Consider the following 25,528-nt stretch of genomic DNA (forward strand, 5'->3'; position numbering starts at 1 on the left):
GAACAGCTCAGAACAGTATAGCTCTGCTGCTGGTAGCATCGTTTTTTGTGCACAGAGGAAAACATTCCTACTATCTGGATGAAAAATGCCACCTTGCATGAGTTGACAAGCTCTATGAAGCTTCACTAAGACAAGACACACTTTTAACGTCTAAAACCACCATTTGGGGAGTTATTTTCAACCTATGTTAAATACCAGTGAGAAGGATGGGAATATTTTTCTTCTTTGGTACAAATGTTGAGTAAAATTTTATAAAAAAGATGTACTCAGTACAGGTCTTCCCTCAAAGTTTAACTTGAAAGAATCATTAAATCTGAAGAAGCCCAGTCACAGTTAAAAAACAACACAGGATTACATACTTTGGCTTTTGAGGGGCTGTACAGAAAAGATAGAAATAGGGCCTCAAATATTGTTGCTTCCATTAACTTTTATGATTAAAATTAAAATAAACTCCAAGTTAAAAAGAATCCAGAATCACTTTTCAATTCTTATGAAGAAACGAATGAAACATGGCCTATTCCAATCCTACTCATTAGTGTAGTGTTTGCCAGCAACATAGAAGTTTATCAATGATAGTAAGATTCAAACATCTGGTGTCCAGAGAATGTTCACAGCTACTTCTGCCCTTAAGAGAAGTAGAAGAGCAGTTTTAGGTATGGTCTGTCTTTATTCCCAAATCTGAACAATTCTTACACATTCAGACACGTGCGTGACTCAATAGGAACACTTTCCTACTGTTACGCGGAGGCCACAAGTTTCCCTGAGATGGTTGTGTATCACAAGAGGATTCCCAGTTCTAACTCTGGTCAACAGTCTCCAAACAATGCAATAGTGTAAATAGAGGATGTAAAAAATAGAAGGTTCTTTCAAAAAGATTTACGGCGTGGTTTTGGAATAAAAAACATCAGCCTTCTTGGTTAAAGGCTGGCAAATGTGTTTTCAACTTTAAAATGTCTGAAATTGGCTCTTTTCTTTCTTGATAGAAGCTGAGTCCAGTGATGAGTTCAACATCTGTGATTCGAGCTCTGTGTCGCCTCAACAAATCTTCAACCCATGAGGATTCATGCTTCCCATGCTATGAGCGTGGGAAAGGAAGAAAAGTCACTGGAGAGCAGTCAATTAACCTTCCCTATGAACCTTCCATCTCCCCCATTTTAATCAGCCGTGACACCTTGGCTTTTAAATGGCATATACCACGAGAGCTGTTAGGCATAATCCCTGCTCTTGAGTAGCTCGCTATCTAATACGTACCATGCATGCTTGTTTAATAGATGTATCAAATCTGGGAAAAGTATATGTGGAACAGATGTTCCTCTATTACTTTGGTGCAAGAAACGTCAACAGTATGGGGTTAAAAAATGTTAGAAAACAGAAGCAACATACCATGTAGAAAGAATATGGAAATTAGCATAAAGAAACTTGGATTCAAGTCCTGTTTCTACCATTATCCTACCAGGTAAACTGAGGCAAGTTATTTAACATCTGAATCCTAATTCTCTTACCTGCACCCTCCTTACTGGGTTACTCTGAAGATCAAATGTAATGATGTGTGCAAATGCACCGTACAAACGCTAGTTCTTATCCGAATCAGTTATCTATGTGGTTGCGATGAAGAAAGGATTAGGGGAAGTGGTAAAACGCACTTTCATTTCTGGTGAGGTGGTGAAGTTTTAGCTAATACGAGATCGAAAAAGAATTAAAGCCTTAGGCTCTGGCACGTGGAAGCAGAGATGGTAGCTAAGGCAGGTAATAGGGATGGAAATCATACATCCGTGTGTTGGTATACATTTTTCTGAAAATGGCTACTGGAGAAAGTCAGATGAAGAATATATCACTGGTTGGTGTGCTATGATTATACTTTAAAGGCATACTTCAATAAAGGTTCATGTACCCTTAAGATATTGTTAGTTGGAAATGGCAAATATAGACGTTTCACATAAAGAGGAACAGACCAATAATTTCCACTTTCCCATTAGCCTCCAATCATCCACTACCCAAAACTGCTGCTCCACTCGGTCTCCTCCTCTGCAGCAGTCCTCATTCTCTGACTCAATAGACTACGTGGCCAGTAGATATCTACCATCTGTTCCAATATTTACAGGAATAAATAAAAAGTACACACAAGGGATCTGTTCTCTCAGGCCAATATCCAGCTAATCCTTAGTCACCATTTCTGTGAGTATGTGTGATACACCTTCAAATAATCCTCTTTCTGGATCACGTTCAATATTTAGTGTCTTCTAATTACACTGCCATTATAGAATTTGTTAAACGCTTGTATTTAAGGTATCGGTACCATAGCTTTTGGAATGTACAGATGGAAAAGGAACTCAATGCCTAATTCATGGCACTTAACATCACTGTGGTCAGTGAAATGTAAGCATAAGTCTATTGCTGCCTTTTTTTGCAGGGAAGGGCCCAGAATTCATACATGGATTTAATGGCTAAGCCATACGAAGTCACTAAAGTTTTGACATTTTGATCTTACTGTTAGTGCTTTTAACAGACAAGAATGATCTTCTCTGAAGATATGTCATCTTAGAGGGTCAAATTTAAAACCACCCTATAATTTCGAAGTACATGTATGTACCAGTTATGTTAGATATGACACACACAAACATATTTATGTATCAATGTTTAAGGTAAATTTAAAAAGGTTACTTACAGCACAGCTCTCACTGTTATCAGTCCTGTGAGGCAAAATGAAAGCCAAGGTATCTAGATTTTCACACTGTGAGGGAGTCTGAGATGTATCTTTACAACTTGTTAGCACAATGAAGAAGTGAGTTGGAATCAGAATTTCTTGATTACGGATGATTCTGCTGTTTCTGTAAAATATGGTAATATTCACTTTAAGAAAGAAATAACTATCTTCCTCTTATTGAATATTTCACTCAAGTATATTGTTAATACAACACATCCCAAAATAAAATTCAGTCAAATAATTAAACATACTGTAAGAAGCTAGTTATCATAATACCTCAACATTTTCTGCCAGATGGAGAAAGAATAAGAATTAGAAGACAGCTAAACACAATCCAAATAATGTGATTTTCTATAGAAATTTATTAAACTTTGGATTTTTGGGGGGGTAATTCTACATTAACAAACTGAAATTGAGACACTAAAGAGAAAAATATCAATTTTGAATTTGTACAACCAAGACTCTAAAGCATTACTGATAGTCTCTTATATTCTAGGCAGTTATGAACAGAGAGTGAAAGAGAACTGGTCTGGGACTTTTTTATTCTAGATCCTTCAGAGAACCTATGAACTCTCCTATGTTTTACCTGGATCTTCTTTCCTATCCCATAACTTTTTTTTTTTTTAATTGAAGCATATTCTCAAAGATGTCCCAAGTGACACTTTCACCTCACCTTAATTCTGCCATTTCCTTTGGTCTCAAAACTAGATTTGTTTGAAATTTTAAAAGAAGACAACCTAGGTTTGTTTGGGTGGTATTTTAGCATCTTTCAAAATTTAAGGTAGTGGTATCATTGTTTTTAAACATAATCGTATGTGGAACCATGATACATAAAATAGATGGAAACAGCGCTCTGGTTGAAGCTGTGAATGGGAAAGGTATAAGTTCTCTTCTTTACCCGCTCTACTGCTGTCATCTCTGAGGCATTTACATGGGACCCTTATGCCTCAAGGGATATAGTAAAAACAACAAAAAGAAAAATGTAATTTTACAAACTAAAGTGGTCACAGGTGTATGTGTGTAAACAGTAATCCCTAAATCTGCCTGAGAGAGTGGTTCTCAGAAAGGGGCTGAACCTCAGGGGATGTTTCACTCTCTTTTTCTTACAGTCTGAATAGCAACAAAATTGCTCCCCAAAATATTGTTAATTATTGTTTTAATAAAGATTAATTAGTCTCTAAAATGTTCTTCCCCTCTCCTTTATAAAAACAGCACCACTGATGGTTTCTCAAGAAGGTCACTGTATCATTCCCCTCCCGGCAGAGTTGGGTAAAAGCTGTGACATTAGACCAGGGGCAACCCTGGGGCACTACCGCTTTATAAGCCTTCTGCTTCCTTGACTCGGGGTGCCTCCAGCCACACTATATCATTCTTCATCTTCTAATTGGCAGTATGCAAGTTGAGACAGTATCTTAACAACAGCCACACAGAGAGATTTTTCAACACTGATGTTATCTTCTTAACAAAGGCAGAGTTCAGTATTTAATAGGAACTACAGAATTATTCATCTGAGCTGAGTGGGCGATAAACACTACTTTCATCTAAAAAATATTTAACACTGAGCAAAACATCAAAATTAATCAGATATTTCAAGGGGCTTCCAGCGTAATCAGAAATGTCATGTACATAAATATGAACAGTATCAGATAGAAAAGGTTCTGCTGACTCAGCTGGATGGTAATCTCACTTGAGAGCTGTTTTCAAGAGGAAATGAAATACGTTCTTACTGTTTCAGAGTCTCCAGGGAATCATAATGTCCGTCATAATCAAAATCAAAGACGGGACCACTGACAACATTGAGACCATTTCTTTCTTCAGCATACCTTTGCAGTAGGGTGCCGTGAAAGTAGTGCCATGTAACTGAAACAAGGAGGAGGACAGTATAGTTTCAAATGAACGAGGCGCCATGTTGTCATGTGAAATAAATCAACACCATGATTCCAAATTAGCATCTGTCATAATTAGGGATAAAGTCAAGTTTGGCCAAAAATACACTGTTCAGCTTTGGCCCTTGGAAGGACTAACCGGCAAATGCTGAATTCAACTCTATTTCAGCCATCCTTAAACATGGGCATTATCATGAAGCTGTGATCACACATCATCATTAAGCATAAAAAAAAAATCATGAACACAAACAAGGCAGGTTATTCAAATTTATTGTTAATATCTGAATTTTTCTGAAATATTCAAAAGCATTCTAGATGTAAATTAGAGTAAAAATTTCCTTGTATGCTCTATATTTTGAAATTCTATGTCACAAAGTATAAATGTGTATTTATTCTTATAAGAGTCAAGTACTGCAATAATTAATAATGATGTAAAATCTATTTCTTTTAAAATAAAAAACAATTATCAAGAACTTCCAAATAGTTAAATAGTACAACAGACTGAAATGTAATATATGCTAGTAGACCGTATTAGCTATATAACTTAGGAAGAACATTACATACTTTTTCCACCAGAAATGCTTGTAAACACTTAAGTACAAAGCATAATAATAACTATAGGAATATACCATAATTCTAATACTTGTAGAATTTTTTATGTACTGGTATTCTCAAAGTTAAACAAACCTATAAGAACATATCTGATGTTTAGTCATTTAATTTAGAGCATCAGTCTTAGTACATATAAATCATACCTATAATTTAGGGAAATTCATTGAAATTATGAGATATAAGATTAAAATTTTTTACCTTGAAAACTCTGGTACATGGGCACTATATTAGTAGTAAGCAATGCTTCAGAATATACTTGACTTGAACCTTTATTTAATTCTACAAAGAAAATAACAAGGTCAACTATTTCATTCTTCACAAATAACACCAGGAATTATACTTTCTCATGGGAGGCATTTAAAAACATCAGCTGAGTATCATCTTAAACTTGTAAAACTTTCCCAGGTACTGGGTCAAGGGGAAATGCAATGTGTTTGGTCAAGTTCCTTAAAAAAAACAAAATATTTGGATCTTTTCTTCTTCAAGATGAATTTATCAATGAAACAGAATCTTTAATATGAAGCTCCCAAATTAAACATATTCAAATTTTACCTCATTTGCCTTATTTCAACTAAAGTATATAGTGTTAACAATCTTCTTTCCTTAAACTCTCTCGGAGTGAAAAGAAAAAAAGAGAATATCTGGCTTCAGAACAACACCTACTAACTAGAAAAAACATCACAGGATGTCTGCCCCAAAATGCTGTACAAGGCTTCTTTGTATGGACTTCTGGCTTAGACCTGTCTATTTTTATAATGCAATAGCCAAGTTCTGACTTCAGAAGCTCGCTCTGGGGACTCGATTGGATATTGAGTGTATTTGAGCACCTGGAGGCTTCTGAGTTTTGCCTTTTTAGGACAGATTCAAATTGTCTTCTCATTCACATACAAGTCTGCCACTTGAAAACACAGAACACTTAACTTCCAAAAAAGCCATTCCCTGGGGGCCTTGTATCAGTGAAAGAACAAGCACACTTAGGCTCTCCCTTTACCTAATTCTTTGACAAGTCACATTCTTCTTTTCAAACAACAAAATGATACCTCCTTCCTAAGAACCCTGATGCATCCTTCTGACCTGAGCTTTCCCAAATTCTGTTGAAAAGAAATGCAGAAAAGTGAAGAATGTTCTACCTACAGTGCCTGCACTAAATCCATCACCCTCCAAACAAAAGTAAAAAGGTTTCCAAAACTCAAGTTTTTAGACACTTGACAATTTTCCCTAATAGTTCTATCTCCCATTCACAGTTTTCACCAATAAATAAACAAGACGTACACTGCCCCATAAGAAAGAAAAGGAAATGCAAGAGAGAGAGAAGATAAGGGAAAGGGAAGGCCAAAGAGGAAGAGACTTACGTGGTGGGGAAAGGAACCCATAACTCAGTTTAGTGTTATTTTTATAAAACGAACATTTATGGACAGGTCTAAGAGGAATTCGGAGATCCTGGTAAAGACAATTGGAAAAGTCTTCTGTAGAGAAACTATCCTGAAGAACAAAATGAAAAGGACCATCAGGGATCAGGCATACGGAAGAAAAAGAGAGAGTTTTATAAATAGTTAAAGGTGAACCACAACATAAAATCATGGAGTTCTGGCTGTCAGTTCATGTCCTTCACCATTTTCCATTTTTCTGCGAGAGTATTCATCTTGCTTCTAACCAAAGTGTAAGAACTCTTTAAAATATTAGGGTATTAATCACATATGTGCAAATATTTTCCTACTATGTTGTGCTAATTTTGTTTATAATGTTTTTGTCTACTCAGTTTCAAACTTTTGTGTAGTGAATTGCTGATTTTTAGAGATCAGACTCTTTCATATCCAACACAGCCACAACAACAAAAGTAGTGGGGCTTAGGGGTGGAGAAAAGCCACTGAACAGCAATTCAATATGAAAATCTCAGGAGTAGTGATGACTCTGAATTTTTGCAGCTTTCATTATATAAGAAGACTGAAAATTCAGAGTCCAAGAACACCATAATTAAGGTATTAAACAATAATAAATAGGATGGGGACCTACAAAACACTGGGTAAACTGCTATATACTACAAAGTCAAGTAAAATGTGTTTAAAGTGTTTGAAGATGCTCTTTAAAAATTAAAAATCAAATTAAGGTAAAAACATGTTAATATGTGAAATGTCTGTGTGTATTCAATATACCGAAATTACATATATATACACGTCTCCCTATCTTTTTATTTAGCAGTCTTAGTGAGTAGTAACAAAAGCTCTGTTTTTAAAATCTAACTGCTACAGTCAACTAAGCTCTCTCAAATCCCCTTTCCATCCCTTAAGGGCATCCTATAGCTTGCCAGACATTTTCAGTTTTTGAAAATCTGGTCAGCCTAGTTTAAAACTTCACTTCCGGATAAGATCTAAATCTCATCTCCTCCCCCCATTCTCTTTCTCAAGGCCTATTTCCTTCATCATTTATCTTTCTACCACTGCACCCAAGGGATGAGAGTGAGGGGGAATGGTGGTCTTATTCTGGGATATTTTCCCCTACTTCTTTCAAAGTCAAACTCTTCTAGCCTGGGTGGTAGACAGGATCCCTGACCTTTCCCTGGTTTGGTGTGGATGTCTTCCTATAGGTGGTACACACAGTGAGGTAAGTGAACTTTAATGGCCTTCTCCATCACTGAGGACCCCCTACGATTTGGGCAGCCAAGGGAGATCCTTGTACTTACACAGCTATGTATTTTGAGATAAATTGATTGTAAAACTGAGTTCATTAAATTAGAAATTAGAATCATCAAATATTAAAACTGAGAAAAAACAAAAGCAAGGGAGAAATCTTCACTGCACACCCTCATTTCACAAAAGAAGTTTGCTCTGAGTGTCAAAGTCACATAGCTAGTTAGCAGCAGAGCTAGAACCAGAATCTAATTTTTCTGACTCTCAGTTCAGTGATCTTCTAATTTGGGAACTGATTACAGAGCCAAGATTGACAGTGAGAAACTATGCTTTCAATGTTTTGCTTAATGATAATATAAAATAACCATACAGAGATAAAGAGGTGACAAATACTTGCATTTCTGTCGACGGTGTAGGCTGTCCAAAGGGGCATCAGGATGTCATGGCTGTAACCACTCACAAACTGGTGCTGGTAAAGCAGACAGACAGTGCTGTTCTTCCAGAGAACTCTGGGTCTTCCATAAGGTAGAGTGCCACGCTTAATGGCCTTCTCTTGGGTCATAGGGGGAAAATGAAACCACCATTCAAATATACTTAGTGTGCATGATATGATAATACATAATGACACACTGATCTAATTCTTTCCTCTACTTAACCCTATTGAAAAATTATTTGTAACTATAAAATTAAACTAATTACAAAGAGCAGAACTATAAACAATTTACAATAAAAGGAGTTCACTGCAGTTTTTGCCTATGAAGATTCTGAAAGATCACTGTAATACTAAGATATCACAAGACACTACATGAAATTGCTAGGAATTTCAGCAATTAGGACTTAAATTATATTACTAAAATACTTTAACATTGTCTTTATTACTTATTTTCCAGGATACACTACAGAAGGAAAATTTTCTGGATGATGTGTGTACCTGGAAAGCAAAAGTTCAAAACTGAAATGATGAGACTACACTGAATGAAACAACAATAGTATGTATACCGTTTACTGCCCCTTTTCCAAGCATCAGATGCTTTTTTAGTTCTTTGTATACATCATTGAATTTAATTCTTATGGAGCCCTAAGAATTAAGGTTATATGCCCATTTTATAGATGAGAAAACAGCAATTTATAGGGAGTAAATGCTTTTTCAATGGACATACGGTTCCTAAGCTCATATTCAAACCCATATCTGCTCAGTTCCAAGGTGTCACTTTTCACCACAAAACTTTGCCACCATGGGGCCATCAGAGATTTCTCTAATCTGAACATTTACAGAGATTTTATATAGAGAAGTTCTATATGAACAGAACTTCATTCATATAAATGAATGCAAAACTTCATTCATTCTGCATATATGAATGCATAATTCACCTTTTTATTCCAGCAAGAAAAAGCTGTGAGCCAAGTAACTTAAGGGTCAGAGACTGTGTCAAAGTGATACTTAATATCCACATTTCATCAGCTGCCTGCATATTCTTAACTTTCATTCAAAAGTTATAAAGAAATAACTTTAGATAAATAAATCAATTTATACTCCCTTATAATTAACTAAGAATTAGGTAAGATAGAAAGCTAATGGGTATTTTAAATGGAAATCTGAGGCTCTATTATTATAATAGTGTATAAACCTATAAATATCTTCAAAATCTCAAAACACTCCACTAAGTTCATAAAGAGTGATTCAGCTTCCACTAATTATATTACATGCTGTTTCCACTGTAAACACGCCTTCTTTCCTTATGACTAATAGTCTAGACTATCAAGCAAAGAAATCTCTCCGGTTCATCAGGTGGTCCTCCATTACCACCTTATTTTGTTGGTTATTCCCAAACAATGACCCAAAACTAATTCTGTGGTTCACATTGTTGAGAAAAAGCTTGCTTCCACATCCCAGGCTCAAGACTAAGCATGCCTTACCTTCTGCCATTGTCAGATTCAACTGTGTCTGAAAATCCACAATTGGCAAAATCTAAAAAATTAATGATACAATTTTTAAGGACTGAGAAACATGCTTTCATTTTGTAATAAATGAATTTTACAGTATTCCATCATAGAACAAAGATAAATTTAAAATCATTTTGTGCAAGTGAAAGTTATTTTTTTTGAAGAAGAGATAAAAGAATAGGGATAACAGTTACAAAAAGACAAAATTGTTAGCATAGCATAACACAAGTCATCGAAAACAAGAATGTACTTGCTGCTTTATAATTCTTATCTCTACTCTAACAGTCTTTATAATTAAACCTACGTGGTGGGGAAAGGAACCCATAACTCAGTTTAGTGTTATTTTTATGAAACGAACATTTATGGACAGGTCTAAGAGGAATTCGGAGATCCTGGTAAAGACAATTGGAAAAGTCTTCTGTAGAGAAACTATCCTGAGAACAAAATGAAAAGGACCATCAGGGATCAGGCATTTAAACCTAAAACAAAATGGAAAGCATAAGATGAACTACTCAAATGTCTATTTTTATGGACACTATCAATTTTGTTCATAACTTGTCATATATTTTCATCTCCTTACAACAACTGTATATTATGATAGGAGTAAAAAAGGAAAAGTGTCATAAATCCATTTCATGCCAAAACTGATATTTTCCCTCTAAATTTAAAATAGGTTGGGATGTATTTTAGAAAAGGAATATTGTGATTGGTTCATAAAAGACCTCACTGCTAGGATATCAGCACGGATTCTGGGATTCAGGACATTTCAGGACTCAGCTAGACCTCTCCCAGCCTGCAGCCAATTCAAGTCTCGACACAGGGGGATAAAAATAGAGCAAGAGTGCAAACACCCGGAGCAGGAAAAATAAATAACAAGAAGGTCGGCACGTGTCACTGGAATTGAAAATAAATATATGTTTACTCCCACTCATAAATTTTAATTTAATCATTATGTATTTCTACAACATATGCTATGCAGAGGGTGTTAAAAAATCACACCCACTGGGCTAAACTTCTTGGGACTACTTACCGAGGGATCACACGAGCAATCAAGGCTCTCCCTGGGGGCTCCTGTGAAGGGGCACTGGACCAAGGAGCGGAATTCTTTGGGATGCTTTGGGGTATAAACAGGATTCTTTAGCAGGTGGTTGAGGCTTCCATGAGTTCCATTATTAGGAGCTGGTGTCAAATTCAGTAAATCTGCATAATTTCAAGAATGGTAAATAAAGATTTACTTAGAAATTTCAAAACGAAATAAATAGTAGACTTGCACTATGAATTTTATCTTTTAAAGCCAAATCTATTTAAGAGTCCTTAACTCTTTACCTAAAATAAAACTATAACTCTCTCTCTCTTAGGTTGTAGAGTATTTATGACCATGCTATTCTCAATGGAAATACAGATACGCATGCTGTACTTCGCTATAAAAATTTCTAAATTTTAATGTATACAATAAATATAGTTATCTCCTGTTGAATGCTTATTATATGCCGATCAGTATGCTAATATATTTTTCTTACTTAATCCTCAAAACAATTTAATAAGTTATTGTCAATACCTGGTAGATGAGTACAGGCAGCCCTCATTTCACTGTACTTCATTTTACTGCACTTCAGAGACACTGCATTTTTTACAAATTGGTTTGTGGCAACCCCACATTGTCAGATGATGGCCAGCGTGTTTTAATAATAAAGTACTTTTTAATTAAGGTATGTACATTGTTTCTTTAGGCAGAAGCTATTGCACACTTAATCGACTATAGTATAATATAAATGTAACTTTTATATGCACTGGGAAGCCAAAAAAATCACGTGACTTGCTTTATTACAGTATTCACTTTACTGCGGTGGTGTGGAACTGAACCTGCGATTTCTCTAAGGTGTGCCTGTAACCAGAGTGCTTAGCTCAAGATTTCAAGCTACTAATGTAGTAGACCTAGGATTCAAAACCAGCTCTGTCCAAGTCTAAGACTCACGCTCTTGAAAATAATGATGGCAAACACTTATACGCTAAAGCGCTTATTATATGCCAGGCACTGTTTAAGTGCTTTAGGATATACTAACTCATTTAAGTATACAGGCTCTCACTAAAATAATTATACTTAGAACATATTTAAGGTTTTACAAATGCCCAGTATTGTTATCAGAAAAAGGAAGTAATATTTAAAATGCAATATTCAACCATAAAAGTACTAATTTGGAAGGTACAGAGTCAACTAAGAACATATTCAATATGTCCTCCTCCATTTCTATAACCTTGACATTGCCATCCATTCAACTATTATTGCTACCAGAGGATCCACCTGTTTTGTCTACCTTTCACAACCCCAAACTCTTTTCTCTGGCTTCCACCCTGATCTGGTTCAACTGTCATTTAATGAAGTCCAGGGCCTGGCAAAGTACTGGGCGCTTGGGATGTACAGACCTCCCTACTCTGAGTGCTGTACTTTACCACTGTGCAGTCTAGTGGAAGGAACAGGTCAGTCATCAGATGATTATGTTCTGCACATTTTTTCAATGACTCTAGGTCAGGAAGAAGAAAGGTGGAAATATAAGGGTCTGTCTTGCCGTATCATCACTTCCAGAAAGGTGCCCAACATGTGACCTACTTTTGATAATCCTATCCCAGCTCTGTGTTCAGAAGGGAGAAAAGATGCCTGTTCACACTTACCACACATTAAGTTATAGACTTCAATATTTTCAAAGGAGTCAACTTCAATGCCATGCTTGAATCCAGGTCCGTAGCCAATAAAGAGGGCCTACATTGGCCAGAAAAGAAACAGTTTATCTACTCATTTCAGTTATGTATGGAGTTGGTCACCAAAGAGGTATTTTATATCTTCCCCATTGTACCTATATAAACTGGTTATATTAAGGTAAGTGGAAAAATACTGTGCCCAGTGGACTTTCTAGGATATTATTTTAACCCCTGTTGCACTTTTAATCCAAGGACATCTAGGTTATTTTTCTTAACTGCATTATAATTCCTAACGTGACAATCAGAACAGAATGATGATGAAATCTTTTTTCAACTGTGAAATGGGATCTAAATCTCATTCTTCCCACCACACACAGTGCCGTAGGGATCAAATCAGAAAATTATTATGAGTATATTTTGAAATTTTTAAAGTGCCAGGTAAATGGAGGGCATTATTATTTTGGGGGCGGCCGCGCTGCGTAGCTTGTGGGATTTTACTTCCCTGACCAGAGATTGAACCCAGGCCCTCAACAGTGAGAGCACGGAGTCCTAACCACTGGACCACCAGGGAATTCCCGGCATTATCTTTATTTGAAACATAACTATGATATCTTTTCACCTATTGAATTACTGGCTTTCATTTACTGTGGAGCAACATTCTTAATGAAGCACAAATACATACAAAATAATTACTAGAAATTTAGTATGAGGTATGAGTCACATTCATAAAACATGAATATAAATATTTAACAAAATTCTATTAAGTTATTCAATGTCCAAAGTAAAACAGCTACATGAAATTATAAGCTTCATTAATTCTCATTCAAGACATATAATGACAGTCTATGATTTTAAGTCTAAAACTTTATATATCAGTTTTTTCTTCAGATATAAACTACAATTTTTACTGTATAATAGGTTTACTCACTTGCATATTTGAAAATGCATTGTCAGAGCCGTGAAATCCACCTCCACAATATTTCCTTTCTGAAGGATTCCTAATTTTCACATAACATAAATTAACAATGTAAAGTCCATTCATAAAGCAAAACTGACAATCATGACATTATTTCCATTAATAGAGTAACTATTCTTTAATATTTAATATTTTTCTTTAATAATTTTGTACATTTTTTAATATTCTTTGATAAAAAATAAGTAACTATTGTTAAGCGAATCAAAAAAAAGTAAATAAAACACTTGTCTTTGAAAACATTAAGGGACAGCCACCTTTATCTTTCATTTTGTAGACAAATCAATTATAAGCAATATGGTATAAAGGAGAAAACCATTAGCATGGTTTTGAACCCTAACCATACTATTTACTCAGCTGTGACTCTGGCGATTTAATTATCTTCTCATGGTTTCAATTTGTCATGCTGGGTTTATAAAAATTAAATGGTTTGTACTAAAGAAGTGCTTAGAACACAGTAGATGCTCACTAATATTAGTTCTCCCATGAAGGTAAGGACCTCCTCTTCTTTCATATTCTTTTTCTAAACACTGAAAGCACAGCTCTCTAATAAAGCAGAGACAGTGCAATTCTGTTGACTGAATTCTGGTTCCCTGCTTAGGTGTTGCTGGACAGGGGTATTTATCATCCCTGGCTTCCTGGCAACCACACAGAGTTAATGATCAAGTTTTGAGATATTAACAATACGAACCATCCAAATAATTTGCTGAACACACCAATAAACTGAGGTTTATTAATGGACTAGTATAACAAGAATGAAAAAACAGCTTTTCTAATGAAGAAGGTAATGGCTCATTATTATAAAGAGTTTTGCCAATTATTTGTTAGGCTCTGAAGGTATTATTAGGCATAACTGTAACATGCAGAAGAGATACAATGGCAAGTGGTTACACAAATGTGGAGCATAAGAAATAATCAAGACGGATGTGAGGGGACAGAGCAGTGGTTCTCAGCTGGAGGTGACTCCCCTCCCCAGGGGACTTCAGGCAATGTCTGCAGATATTTTTGGTTGTCACAACTACAGAAAAGGTGTTTTTTCATCTAGTGAGTAGAAGCCAGGGATGTTTTCAAATATCCCACAACAGAGAGGACAACTCCCCAACCACAAAGAATTATCTGATCCAAAATGTCAATAGGCCAAGGTTGAGAGACCCTGGGATAGAGTGAAGAGAATCATATTTGTAGTTTTCCTATAACGACATCATTGGAAAGGGCCCCGTGGTTACCTTGAATTACTATAAGGTCAAGCTAAGTTTACCTGGGAGATTGTCAGAACTTACAGTGCAAGTTGCCACTGAGGGTCCAAATAGAATGTCAAGGGCTCAATCCTGTCACTTTTGGCAAAGTGCAAACGCTTGGGTAAGAAATGTTTCAGGTAAGGTTTGAAGTGCTGGTTTGGTTCCTGGCACTGAAATTGTAGAAGGCAAAGAAAAACCATTATTTCCATATTTTCTTAAGTGTAAACTTCCCTTGAAATTGCTTCCTAACTCCATATGAATTTTTTCTCACAAACATTTAATCAGTATGCCCAACAAGTCACAGATGCAAATAACCTGAGTTCTTGCTAGCGATATAAAGTACAAGTTGAATATTCCCAACTATTGAATATTCTTATTTTTCTAGAAAAATCATAATTATTACATAAGAGTCCCAGGATGCTTAGATTGAGTCACTCGTTTACCTTTGTGTTACTACTGATGATCATATTTTCAAACACACTTATAACAATTTTAAGAATTTTCTTTAAAATTGTAAGAATTTTCTATCAAGTAAAAACATGTAGTATAGATAAATCAGCACTAGGACAAAAGCTTATTTTAAAAAATAGGCATAAGAAAGACTGGTAGAAAATACATCATAATGCTAACAGTGTTTATGGTAGTACAGCTCTAGGGCTTTCCCTTCTATTGTTTTCAGTTATTTCTTGTACTGTCATATAAATTTAACAATGTCAATAAATAAATTCTTAAAATTTTAGAAACCTACATTATTGGGGTATGTCCTTAAAGATCTTTAAAAACTATAGAGCATTTAAATGTTGGCCCAGATACTCAAAAAATTAGATTAAATTCTACAATCCCAAGAACAAATACTGAAACTTTCTTCTAAATATATTTTATACAAAACTAGTAATAACAAAGTAATGGGGGAAAAAAGATACTCACAGAAAGGTTTTTGGCAATGCCTTCATAATTAACTGAAGGGGGGCAAAGATAAGAATTAATAGTTGAATGGTATGCTACCATTAGAAATAAAAATAATACAAAAAATATATAATGTCAGACTCAAACCCTATATTTAAATACCAAAGCTGGTTTCAAACAGATCATTTAAATCAGGGGTCCCCAACCCCCAGGCCACGTACCGGTACTGGTCTGCGGCCTGTTAGGAACTGGGCCACACAGCAAGAGGTGAGCAGCGGGCTAGTGAACAAAGCTTCATCTGCCGCTCCCCATCGCTCCCCACTGCTCGCATTACTGCCTGAACTATCCCCCCTCCCCATCCGTGGAAAAATTGTCTTCCACGAAACCAGTCCCTGGTGCCAAAAAGGTTGGGGACCACTGATTTCAATTATTATATATTAGCCATTGACAGGAATAAGCAGATCTTTAGGAACCACCCAACCTCCACTACCACCATGCCTGTGAAATTATGTCCTATTGTTAAGTGAAAAGGCAAGTTATAGAACATCAGTTCACCCATCTGTCATTCATATGTGTGTCCATTCATCCATCTGCCTGTCCATCTGCCTATCCATCCATCCATCTATCTATCTGTCCATGCATCCAAATATCTATCCATCGTTCCATCCACCCATCTAGATCCTGTATAATGTCACTTTGTAAAAATAAAAATGAATGTGTTTTACATATACATAGCAAATACCTGGGAAGACACATCCCAAATCTAAGTATTTATCTCTAGAGAGAGGAACTGAGCTGTGAATTAGGGGGATTTAGGGTGGAAAACTGTTACTTTTTACATACTTTGATATTCAAGGATAATTCCAGAATTTCCAAATAAGGACATAGGGGGGTTTAGAAGTGAGGGCAGGTAGAAGAGTTCTGAAACTGAATTTTCACAGCAAGCCCACAGTGTACTTACTTAGTGTACTCTGTGATGTAAACAGTAACTGCCCAGCTCCCTATGATTCTTTTAGCTATACTTTATATAAGTTTGAGAAAATTATCCAGATAAAAGAATATGTACTGTATATATATTTTAATGTGTGAATGTAGACACAGAGATATGTAATTTTTACTTGAAATTGGGAAACTTAGGGGCCTAATTGAGATAAAGGTGTGGCTAAGCTTAACCATTCTATCCGAAACATCTCTGGGGACAGCCATTGCCTGTATAGTTTTATAACAGGTTGTCTAACAATCATGTACTACTTTAATAATAATAAACACTAATTTTAATAATAAACACTAATTAAAACTTGTTATTGTACAAGTTAGTGTCTGTGCTTTGGGTTACTATGTTAATATATTTGCATAACTATTTTCCTGCAGGGAAATCTACTTCTTCTCATGAATATTCAACAGTATCTACTGAAACATATAGCACTGCATATACCCAAACCTAATCCAATGCTGACGACTGCCAGAAAAGCTCTTTTCTCTTTCCATTTCAAAGGTAATTGTAACAAAAAGATAAACAAAACTGCCCTTAGTATTTGCGAATTACCAAGGATGGTAATCAAAAAGAGGGGTATAATAGAGGTGCAATCAGTTCTGAAATAGGCTTGACTTTCAAAAGAATGAATATTTAAAATTTCTTGGTAGTTTAGTTTGAGTACAACATGGGGTCAAGAGAGAATGTGAAATTTCTTCTTCTCTATTCAAAAAACACATTCTCATTGTTTTTTGGAATACTTTAAGAAAGTCATTTCTGAGAATAGAAATTAGTTGCTTATAGAATTAATCATCTCTGCCAGCATTCCTCCTCATAATGGAATATTATCCTATAACATCTATAAATTATTTTAATGAAATGACATTAATTAAAGTTGAATAAATGTAGTCGAACTTTTCTCTTAAGTTTTTATTTTTCTAGTACAAGTAATCTTGAACCCAACACAAGCAAAAGACACAACGATAACATAAAATTGTACCAAGTTCATCAAATAATATTCTTAGCCATGAATAACAGATAAGCGGTTAGACTTGTGCCCTCACATCTAGTTCCATAAAATCCCTTTGGGTGCAGAAGATCAGCCCTGGAGATTTAATCATGAAAAGGAAATTAACTGATCCTCTTTAATTTAGAGACATAATGATTCTCAGGAATGTATTGTGAATATAATCATATTCAAAATTAGCATAGAGATATACTTACATGAATAGTATTTATCTGGTACATCAGAGGGTCTCAATCGAGCTGCAGGTCCATATATAACTTTAACATTTTTAATATCCCCCAGATATTTACTCAGATACACATATTTCTTACAACTGCCTTGTTCCATGCCTAGGAGAAAAAAAATCCCCAAACACGTTACAACTTTAATAAAAAACATTTAACATGTAGGACAGAATTTCTTTCCCTTCCAGAATTTAAATCAATAAACATGAGGTCAGCACTCATGACAGCTGAACATCTAATAGGTAAGACACAGAATTTCATGTATATCTACCACGTCACTTAAAAAAAAAATTTTCCCTTTCCTTCATCCAAAATTAGTGTTTCTTCTTATTTATATATTACAGTATCTTTATGTGAGTGATGAGGAATATCACAGTTTTAGACTGAATATGAAAGCGTATTTACTTTCTCAGAATCACCTAGCATATTAACTATGAGTATAAAACTCTCAACCTCATTCCAGGACTGGGGGCTTCTTTAGGATACAGCTTCTTAGGACTGTTTCTAGAAATAGTTTTCAGTAATTATTTCTGAAGCAAACAATAATAACAACAACAAAAAACAAACAAAAAGAACCTGTTTCCTATTTTCTTGTACATACATTGCTTTTACAGTCCCAAGGCTATACACATACATGTTCTAAAGGTCACAGTAAGTAAAAGTTAACTTAAAATATTGGCAAAATTAATACATACTGCTTTTAAAAGTCAGCTTTATCATGCTAGAGAAAACAGAAGCAGCACATAATAATCTATTCAAATTACACCTAAAATTTTTAGAGTAGATTTACCAAAATTTAATATTAAAAAAATTGTTTTAACTCTCCAAGTTCCTGGTGTAAGCCCACCCCAAATCAGGAGATGAGTGCATTGTGGTTAATAGGCTCTTAGGTTTCTGTGAATTCTACGTTTCACTTGTGATTTATATTTAATGTAGTATTTTCTAAAGGCTTTCTACAAGAAATCACATTTAAAAGAAAGAATTAACTACAAAAGTCAGAGGAAATAATAAAACAATAATCAATCAAGTAAACTTCTGGGGGCACCATTTAACCTGAAGGAAAAATGATGCAAATTCAGGTTACCGTGATCTGAGATAAGGATGAGGTTCAAACATCTATGCAAGTTCAACTCTTTTAGACCATCCATCAGCATGCCAACCATGTTGTCAACCCTCTGCAAAGCTCTGATGACCTAAGAAAGGGAAACAACCTCATGTCATGCAGTTAGAAGTATTCATGAAATGCTTCTTATAGTTCTATGTACTTAATTGTTTAAAATTAAAATTAAAATTCTAGGAATACAGCCCATTGTTTCCATACAAACTGTATTATTTTGCATATGAATATCACAAGGACACAGAATGGTGTATGATTTTGGCAAATTACCTCTGGCTCTTCTCTCCTCCTCTCTCCGGGCAAAACCACGGGAGGCAAATTCTTGTGCAGTTTTGCCTGTGTCTTCAGTACTGTATCAAAACAGTCTAACCTTTATCTATAGTCTGTGTATTTCACTGTATTATGAAACAACCTCTTTCAACATGGTCTTTCTTTCACTCAAAGATATCCAAGCAACATGGATTAGAATTTTTAAGTATGAAGATAAAGTGGGTTGCGATGAGCCAATAATACTAGCGTTTAACTGAGTTTATAAATTGATGAATATGATTTGAAAAGCGATGGGCTCGACCTTGAATGAAGATGAAACAGAAAAGCAGGTACTTTGGGAAATCTTTAGTGAACAGAAAAAATAGCACTGGTCTTAAAACTTATGTGATCTGATAATCAATTACAAAATGATCCTTAGACTTCTTGTAGCCAAACTGACCTAGACACGGGTCTTAATAGTGAAAGAATAAAAATTATACTAGCATCTGGCCAATTGTTCGAACCAAGATAAGAACTACAGGAAACTTCCATTTGTCTAATTATGACATGGCCGCATTGACGGCCACACATCTCCCACCCCTAAGAAGGAGCATTTCTACTTAGCTGAAGGACAGAATCAAAGCAAGGGCATGTGGGTTGTTAACTACAATGAAGTTACTGGAGATAGGTTTTGATGGAAAGAGTACAAAGGGTGGAGTGTGACAAGTCTCATTTGAAATTGAAAATATAGAATTTAACTCATCACTGGTTCAATTTAACACTGTAGATAGCGTAAAACAATGCTCCCAACTCTTTTTGATTAAAGTGCATCTTTTGGTTTAATAAAAATGTGCTTAATACTCACTCTTTCCAGAAATCATGGATTCTTATAGAATGGTCTAGAAACCTGCTTCAAAGCAAGGTTCAGTTAGATATTACCAGGTTTAATGAAGTAATCACTGATAAAAATGTACTTACTTCACTGCTGACTGGTCCATAAGAGTGACCTGAAGAATCTGGTTCTTCTAAATACAGAGTGTAAAAGTGTGGTCTAAATCAAACAGTATCAAAATGTAATATTTTACGAACACATTGTAAAACAGAATAGAAAGAATAATTCAACAACTGATAGTGAATAAAAGTTAATACAACACTGGGGTAACATTTCTAAAATTGCTGAGAAATGATTTACATGTTTAGAGTTCTTCAAAATGTGGCTGTAATAGGACACTAAAGAGTTCATTTGGATATAAAACATCATAGCCAATAGCAAAGTTTTCCTGTCATCTATTTAAAATATTCTGACGTTTTTATAAAACAAAGGAGTATTTTATGACAGAAATTAATCGTCTACATACCTTTCATCTTTAGGAAGCTGCAGCCACTTAAGAACAGCTAAAATTCTTTCTTCAAATGGTACTGAACTAATATGAAAGATAAACAAAATGAAAACAAATCTGTGACAACTGTTTGGGTTTAAGATATAAATGTGTGTCTCACTGAAAATTGCAGAGAGACTAAAACAATTCAAGGCATCAAATGTGTTCCAAGCAATTAAGAGTTTCATCTGAAAACTTAAAATTGTTTTCTCGACAAAGAAACGAACATTAAATTTTACACATATGGAAGTTGTAGCCAGGTTTAAAAGATTTGCTTCCTATACTCTACCTGAGGATCTTACTCCTGGACCTGAGAATAGCAATTGCTATGGCATGAATAACCCATGTGTCAATACACTCTTCAAAGAGGACCTCACGAAGAACTCACTCATTGATGACTCTTAGTAAAATTGGGAAGTGGACACCTAATGAGCAGACAGTTCTCCAGGCAACAAGTTCTGGGCAGAATTAACGACACCTTCCTGTGGGCACAGGATTTTGCTTACACGTCTCCATCAGAGTGCTTGCCCAACCTCAAGTACACTTAGTTGTACCTTGAGAAGGTCTCTATCAGACCTTGAGAAGCCAGAGAACATATATCACTACTCTTCAAATCCCCCAGGCCTAGGACAGTGCCTGTCACATAGAATCTCAATAACCATCTATGGAATGAAACTAACGGCAAATAACAAGGTGCCCGTGTGTACCCTAAGGAATAAACAACAGCATAAGGTCATCATAGAAAATCATTATGCATGTCTTGTTTGGAATTTATGAACTTTTCCTTTCGTCCCTCAAATACATTATCGTATTGATTTTATGACATAAATTTCCCAAGTGAGAGACGAAACTATTTTGCTAGTCTCCCTAAAATGATCCAAAGAGAGTTTTCCAGAAAAGAAGTTTCTGTTTTTTTCGTGGTACCTCATGGATTTTGAATATCACAGGGAGGTTACTTCACTTCTCACATTAAATGGAACGTTTAACAAAGTAATTTGAAAATGCAAATCCAGGGGTACCATTAATATCTTCTTTTAAATAATATTTCCAGATACCAGAGAGTCACTCCTACCTGTGTCCCTTTAATACTTTCACCTCCTTCTCCTCGTTCTTTCTCCCTAGAGTGAAAATGTGCAGGACCTCTACTTTCACCAGGACTTATCTTTTTCCTGCCCAAAGATCTGAATGCAAACTCTAACATGTTACCAGTGCTTTCTAGAAAACCTCCAGGAAAAAACTCGTCATAGTTTTACTGTCTATCTATCATCCATCTAAAACTCTTTGAGACAGAGTTCTTATTCTGACAGGTCTCATTTTTCAAACAACATATCATTCAAATGCGAGAACTCAGGCTATGATAAGAAAATAAAAAATTCTATGTTATAGGTCCTAGAAAAAGTACAGCTATACATACCCATTATACACCTTATAGATGTCTGGGAAAATTCCATTAATTTTCACATCTGATCCTGGCCAAAAAAATGTGCCCGTCTTCAGGCCTTGATATTTAGCTGTAAGCCAAATCTGGGGAAGCCAGTGAAGGAAAGTTAGGAAATTATGCAAGCATTCATTTCTTAGGAAAACATCTGTTCACGCAACCCCAATGCTTTCCTCCCAAATGCTAGAGTGTTTTTGACGTTAATAAGCTCCAGCAGTTAGACTACAAAATAACAATGTAATATGACTGTGAACAGCAGCAAAGAGAAATTAAATAATCAGAAATTAACCCAAAAAATATGAACAGTTGATAACTCCTGCAACTTTTATAGTCATACTTCTACTTAAAAGGTTCCTTCTTTTTTTTTTTTTTTTTTTTTGGTACACGGGCCGCTCACTGCTGTGGCCCCTCCCGTTGCAGAGCACAGGCTCCGGACGCGCAGGCTCAGCGGCCACGGCTCACGGGCCCAGCCGCTCCGCGGCACGCGGGATCTTCCCGGACCGGGGCACGAACCCGTGTCCCCTGCATCGGCAGGCGGACTCTCAACCACTGCGCCACCAGGGAAGCCCCCTTTTTTTTTTTAGCATCTTTATTGGGGTATAATTGCTTTACAATTGTGTGTTAGTTTCTGCTTTATAACAAAGTGAATCAGTTAAACATATACATATGTTCCCATATCTCTTCCCTCTTGCATCTCCCTCCCTCCCACCCTCCCTAGTCCACCCCTCCAGGTGGTCACAAAGCACCGAGCTGATATCCCTGTGCTATGCGGCTGCTTCCCACTAGAATAGGTTCCTTCTTAAAAGAAGAAAAATTCATGAAAGGAAAAAGAAAAGAAAAATTTACAAATATACATATCTTTAACTTATTGACATTTTCGCTTATGTAACTAACATTTATTAAGCACTTATTATTGCCAATTACAGTTCTAAATAGTATTCTAGATTATTAATTCAACTAATCAATGAATTAATTCAACTAATAGCATCCTAGATTATCAATTCAACTAATCATCACAATAACTCTATGAGGTAGTTAACGGTATTTACAGTATTATTTACAGTACAGATATGAGAAAATTGAGGCACAGGAAGAATAATTTACCCACAGTCACACAGCTTTAAATGTCAGAGCTAAAATCTGAATTTATAACTTGCAAATGCTCTTCTCCTTCCAAGAGGAATAGCAACACTATCCAAATAGACCTTATAGAATTGTCATGGCAATTTATAAAAACTCAAAAGGAGAGCACATCTAAATCACAATCAGAGAGAATCTTCTAAGTTAGCAAATGCAAACAAAGTCAAAGTTTACACCTGTAGAAACAGTTAGCTTTGTGTAGATCAAAATATTACCCCCAGACTACTGCTCTTCGCTACTAGGACAAAAAGGTAAGATCAAGCAGAAAAGAGAACTGGCTCAGCATAACCCAAACCCCACTCTGGAATAAACTACATAATGATACAAGCTATATTTAGAGTTACCTGAATTCATCTCTGTTTGCATAAGGATGGCAAAAAACATAGTAAATGAAATGAGTTATTAAAAGCTCCAGGGAATCTGGGATTTTACTCTGATAGAAACAGATGAGAATAATAAAAATCATTTTAATAGATAAAACAAACAACTCACTGGTTCTCCTTTGTACCACTCAGGATTAAATTTCTCTTTACTTTTAAGTGCAAAGTAAGCATTCCTTTGGGGATCATACATTTTATTGTCAATGAGGCCATGGGATTCTGGATAAAGTCCCTAAAAAATATAAAATAGAAGTTTTATGCAAGTTTTAAGATTTAAAGTTACAGAACAAAATCATCAAAGAGAAATAGACAACTTTAGCTACACAGAACTTAATCCAGCTTAAGGAGAGAAGAACAAAACAATGGGTATTGTTAAAACACAACCAACCACTCGAGATTTTATGGAGTATTTGTGTTTTAATTTATGTAATAGGAGAAAATAAATTAGGAATGATATGGATGAAGTTCTATATAAAGAAGCAGCCTAATTTTGAAAAAAGTACTGTGTTGTCCTTTTGCATTGCTCAGTGAAACATTTCTTCAGAACAAACTCCTTTTTGGTTGGGTCCAAGAATAGCTTGTATCAACACAAGCTAAAGTATTAATTCTCTGGCTTCAACCCTAAGGCCTAATGAATTCTACTTTTTTTTTCTGGATTCAAATTAAATCTCTAAACTTTGAGTGAAACAAAAATAGAGCTGTAATCCTACCTAAAGTCAGGCAAAGTGGCTTGCTTAGAACTCATACATCAAGATGACTGGAAAGACAGCTGAGAACATGTGAGTGCAGACAGTCTGGGGCTCAAATAAAGTAAGATAAAAACTAATCAGAAAAAACAGGACCCAAGAATCAGAGACTCTTAAATTGAAAGGGAACCAAGAAATCATTTCTTGGAGTCTTTAGTCACCTCTTTTCACAGATGGGAAATGGAGACCCAGAAAGTAAAGTGACCTGCCCAAGGCCACAACTAGTTAGTAGACAAGCTAAGACCAGATCCTAGGTTTCCTTGCTTAACTACACAATGAAAAAGAAGTTATTTTTTTCTGATCTGAAATCTACTTATTCTCTTGAAAAATATTACATTTACATCTCACTTCTGTGAACATATAACAGTTGAAATGCAGAGCTTACTGTGACAATGCTGTAGTGATTGGGGAAAGTTTTTGTTGGATATACTGGTCTCAGGTTTTTAGCATATGTTCCACAGGTTTCTACAAGGGAAAAAAATTAAATATTGTTATTAAATACAACTAACAATCTGTTTCCCTCATTTAGCTTTGGTACCACAGACTTCTAAATAGTACTAAAAAGTGAACCTAGAAGGGATTTACAACCATATAAAAATTCAGGGTGAATTACAGAGCAACATTTTGGATTCGAATTCAATGTTAAGAATTAGTTTTTCTCTTACTTAGAAAATCATTAAACAAAATAGTTAAGCCAATGAAATAATTATCCCATACTTATCAATAACATTAAGTTCCAGATGGACCATAATGATTCTTGCTAGATCTTTGTCTGCTACTACTTGGTGGTAACATACTAAATTATAGGAAGTAGTTATATTTTAACAACAAAAAACTGCACTAGTAGCTAAATCTGCAAAATTAAAACAAGAATGAAGCAGTAGCTGGGATGACAGTGTCCCACCCCAAAAATCCAATCTAGCTAACTCTAGACAAGTTCAACACTGCTCTAAAGATGAAAAGCATCTTCTGGCTTCAAGTACAAGAAAGGACAGAAGTCAAACTGTTGCTGATTTAGCCCTAGTGTCACATTCGTCTTCTGCCTCTACCACTGAAGAGGGAACACATGATTCTAGCATATCAATACCCCATTGCCTGAAAATATTCCTCAGATTGGCATGTGTCTATCTATCTCACTGCCTTCCAAATAGTTCAGAATTACAAGCTACATTCCCCAACTACCCAAAGAGAAGACTTAGTCTAACTGTGTATTGATTTCCTTTCAACTTCATGTATAGGTACCTACAGCTCCTTAATTCTGAACTCAG

The 25,528-nt window shown here is 35.5% G+C and overlaps 1 protein-coding gene across 2 annotated transcripts in view; it reads right to left on the reverse strand.

The window, feature by feature from the left end:
• Positions 1-272: 272 nt before the first annotated feature.
• ENPP1 (ectonucleotide pyrophosphatase/phosphodiesterase 1) overlaps positions 273-25,528 on the reverse strand; it is a 65,956-nt gene continuing 40,700 nt past the window's right edge. The window contains exons 7-25 of one of the 2 annotated variants that reach the window (XM_060167336.1): positions 24,646-24,725; positions 23,627-23,746; positions 21,971-22,080; positions 20,536-20,601; positions 20,156-20,228; positions 18,896-19,004; positions 17,785-17,916; positions 15,609-15,640; positions 14,724-14,851; positions 13,399-13,468; positions 12,444-12,531; positions 10,804-10,973; positions 9,747-9,798; positions 8,227-8,381; positions 6,555-6,684; positions 5,401-5,481; positions 4,432-4,564; positions 2,666-2,828; positions 273-1,075 (exon numbers count right to left, since the gene is read on the reverse strand). In XM_060167336.1, the coding sequence (XP_060023319.1) occupies positions 905-1,075; positions 2,666-2,828; positions 4,432-4,564; positions 5,401-5,481; positions 6,555-6,684; positions 8,227-8,381; positions 9,747-9,798; positions 10,804-10,973; positions 12,444-12,531; positions 13,399-13,468; positions 14,724-14,851; positions 15,609-15,640; positions 17,785-17,916; positions 18,896-19,004; positions 20,156-20,228; positions 20,536-20,601; positions 21,971-22,080; positions 23,627-23,746; positions 24,646-24,725 (2,063 nt within the window). In that variant the 3' untranslated portion in view covers positions 273-904. Of the gene's footprint in view, positions 1,076-2,665; positions 2,829-4,431; positions 4,565-5,400; positions 5,482-6,554; positions 6,685-8,226; positions 8,382-9,746; positions 9,799-10,803; positions 10,974-12,443; positions 12,532-13,398; positions 13,469-14,723; positions 14,852-15,608; positions 15,641-17,784; positions 17,917-18,895; positions 19,005-20,155; positions 20,229-20,535; positions 20,602-21,970; positions 22,081-23,626; positions 23,747-24,645; positions 24,726-25,528 lie in introns of those variants that run through there. The other variant, XR_009543753.1, reaches the window with a different exon arrangement.

The sequence above is a fragment of the Lagenorhynchus albirostris genome, chromosome 12 (assembly GCF_949774975.1).
Source record: "Lagenorhynchus albirostris chromosome 12, mLagAlb1.1, whole genome shotgun sequence".
Taxonomy (NCBI): Eukaryota; Metazoa; Chordata; class Mammalia; order Artiodactyla; family Delphinidae; genus Lagenorhynchus; species Lagenorhynchus albirostris.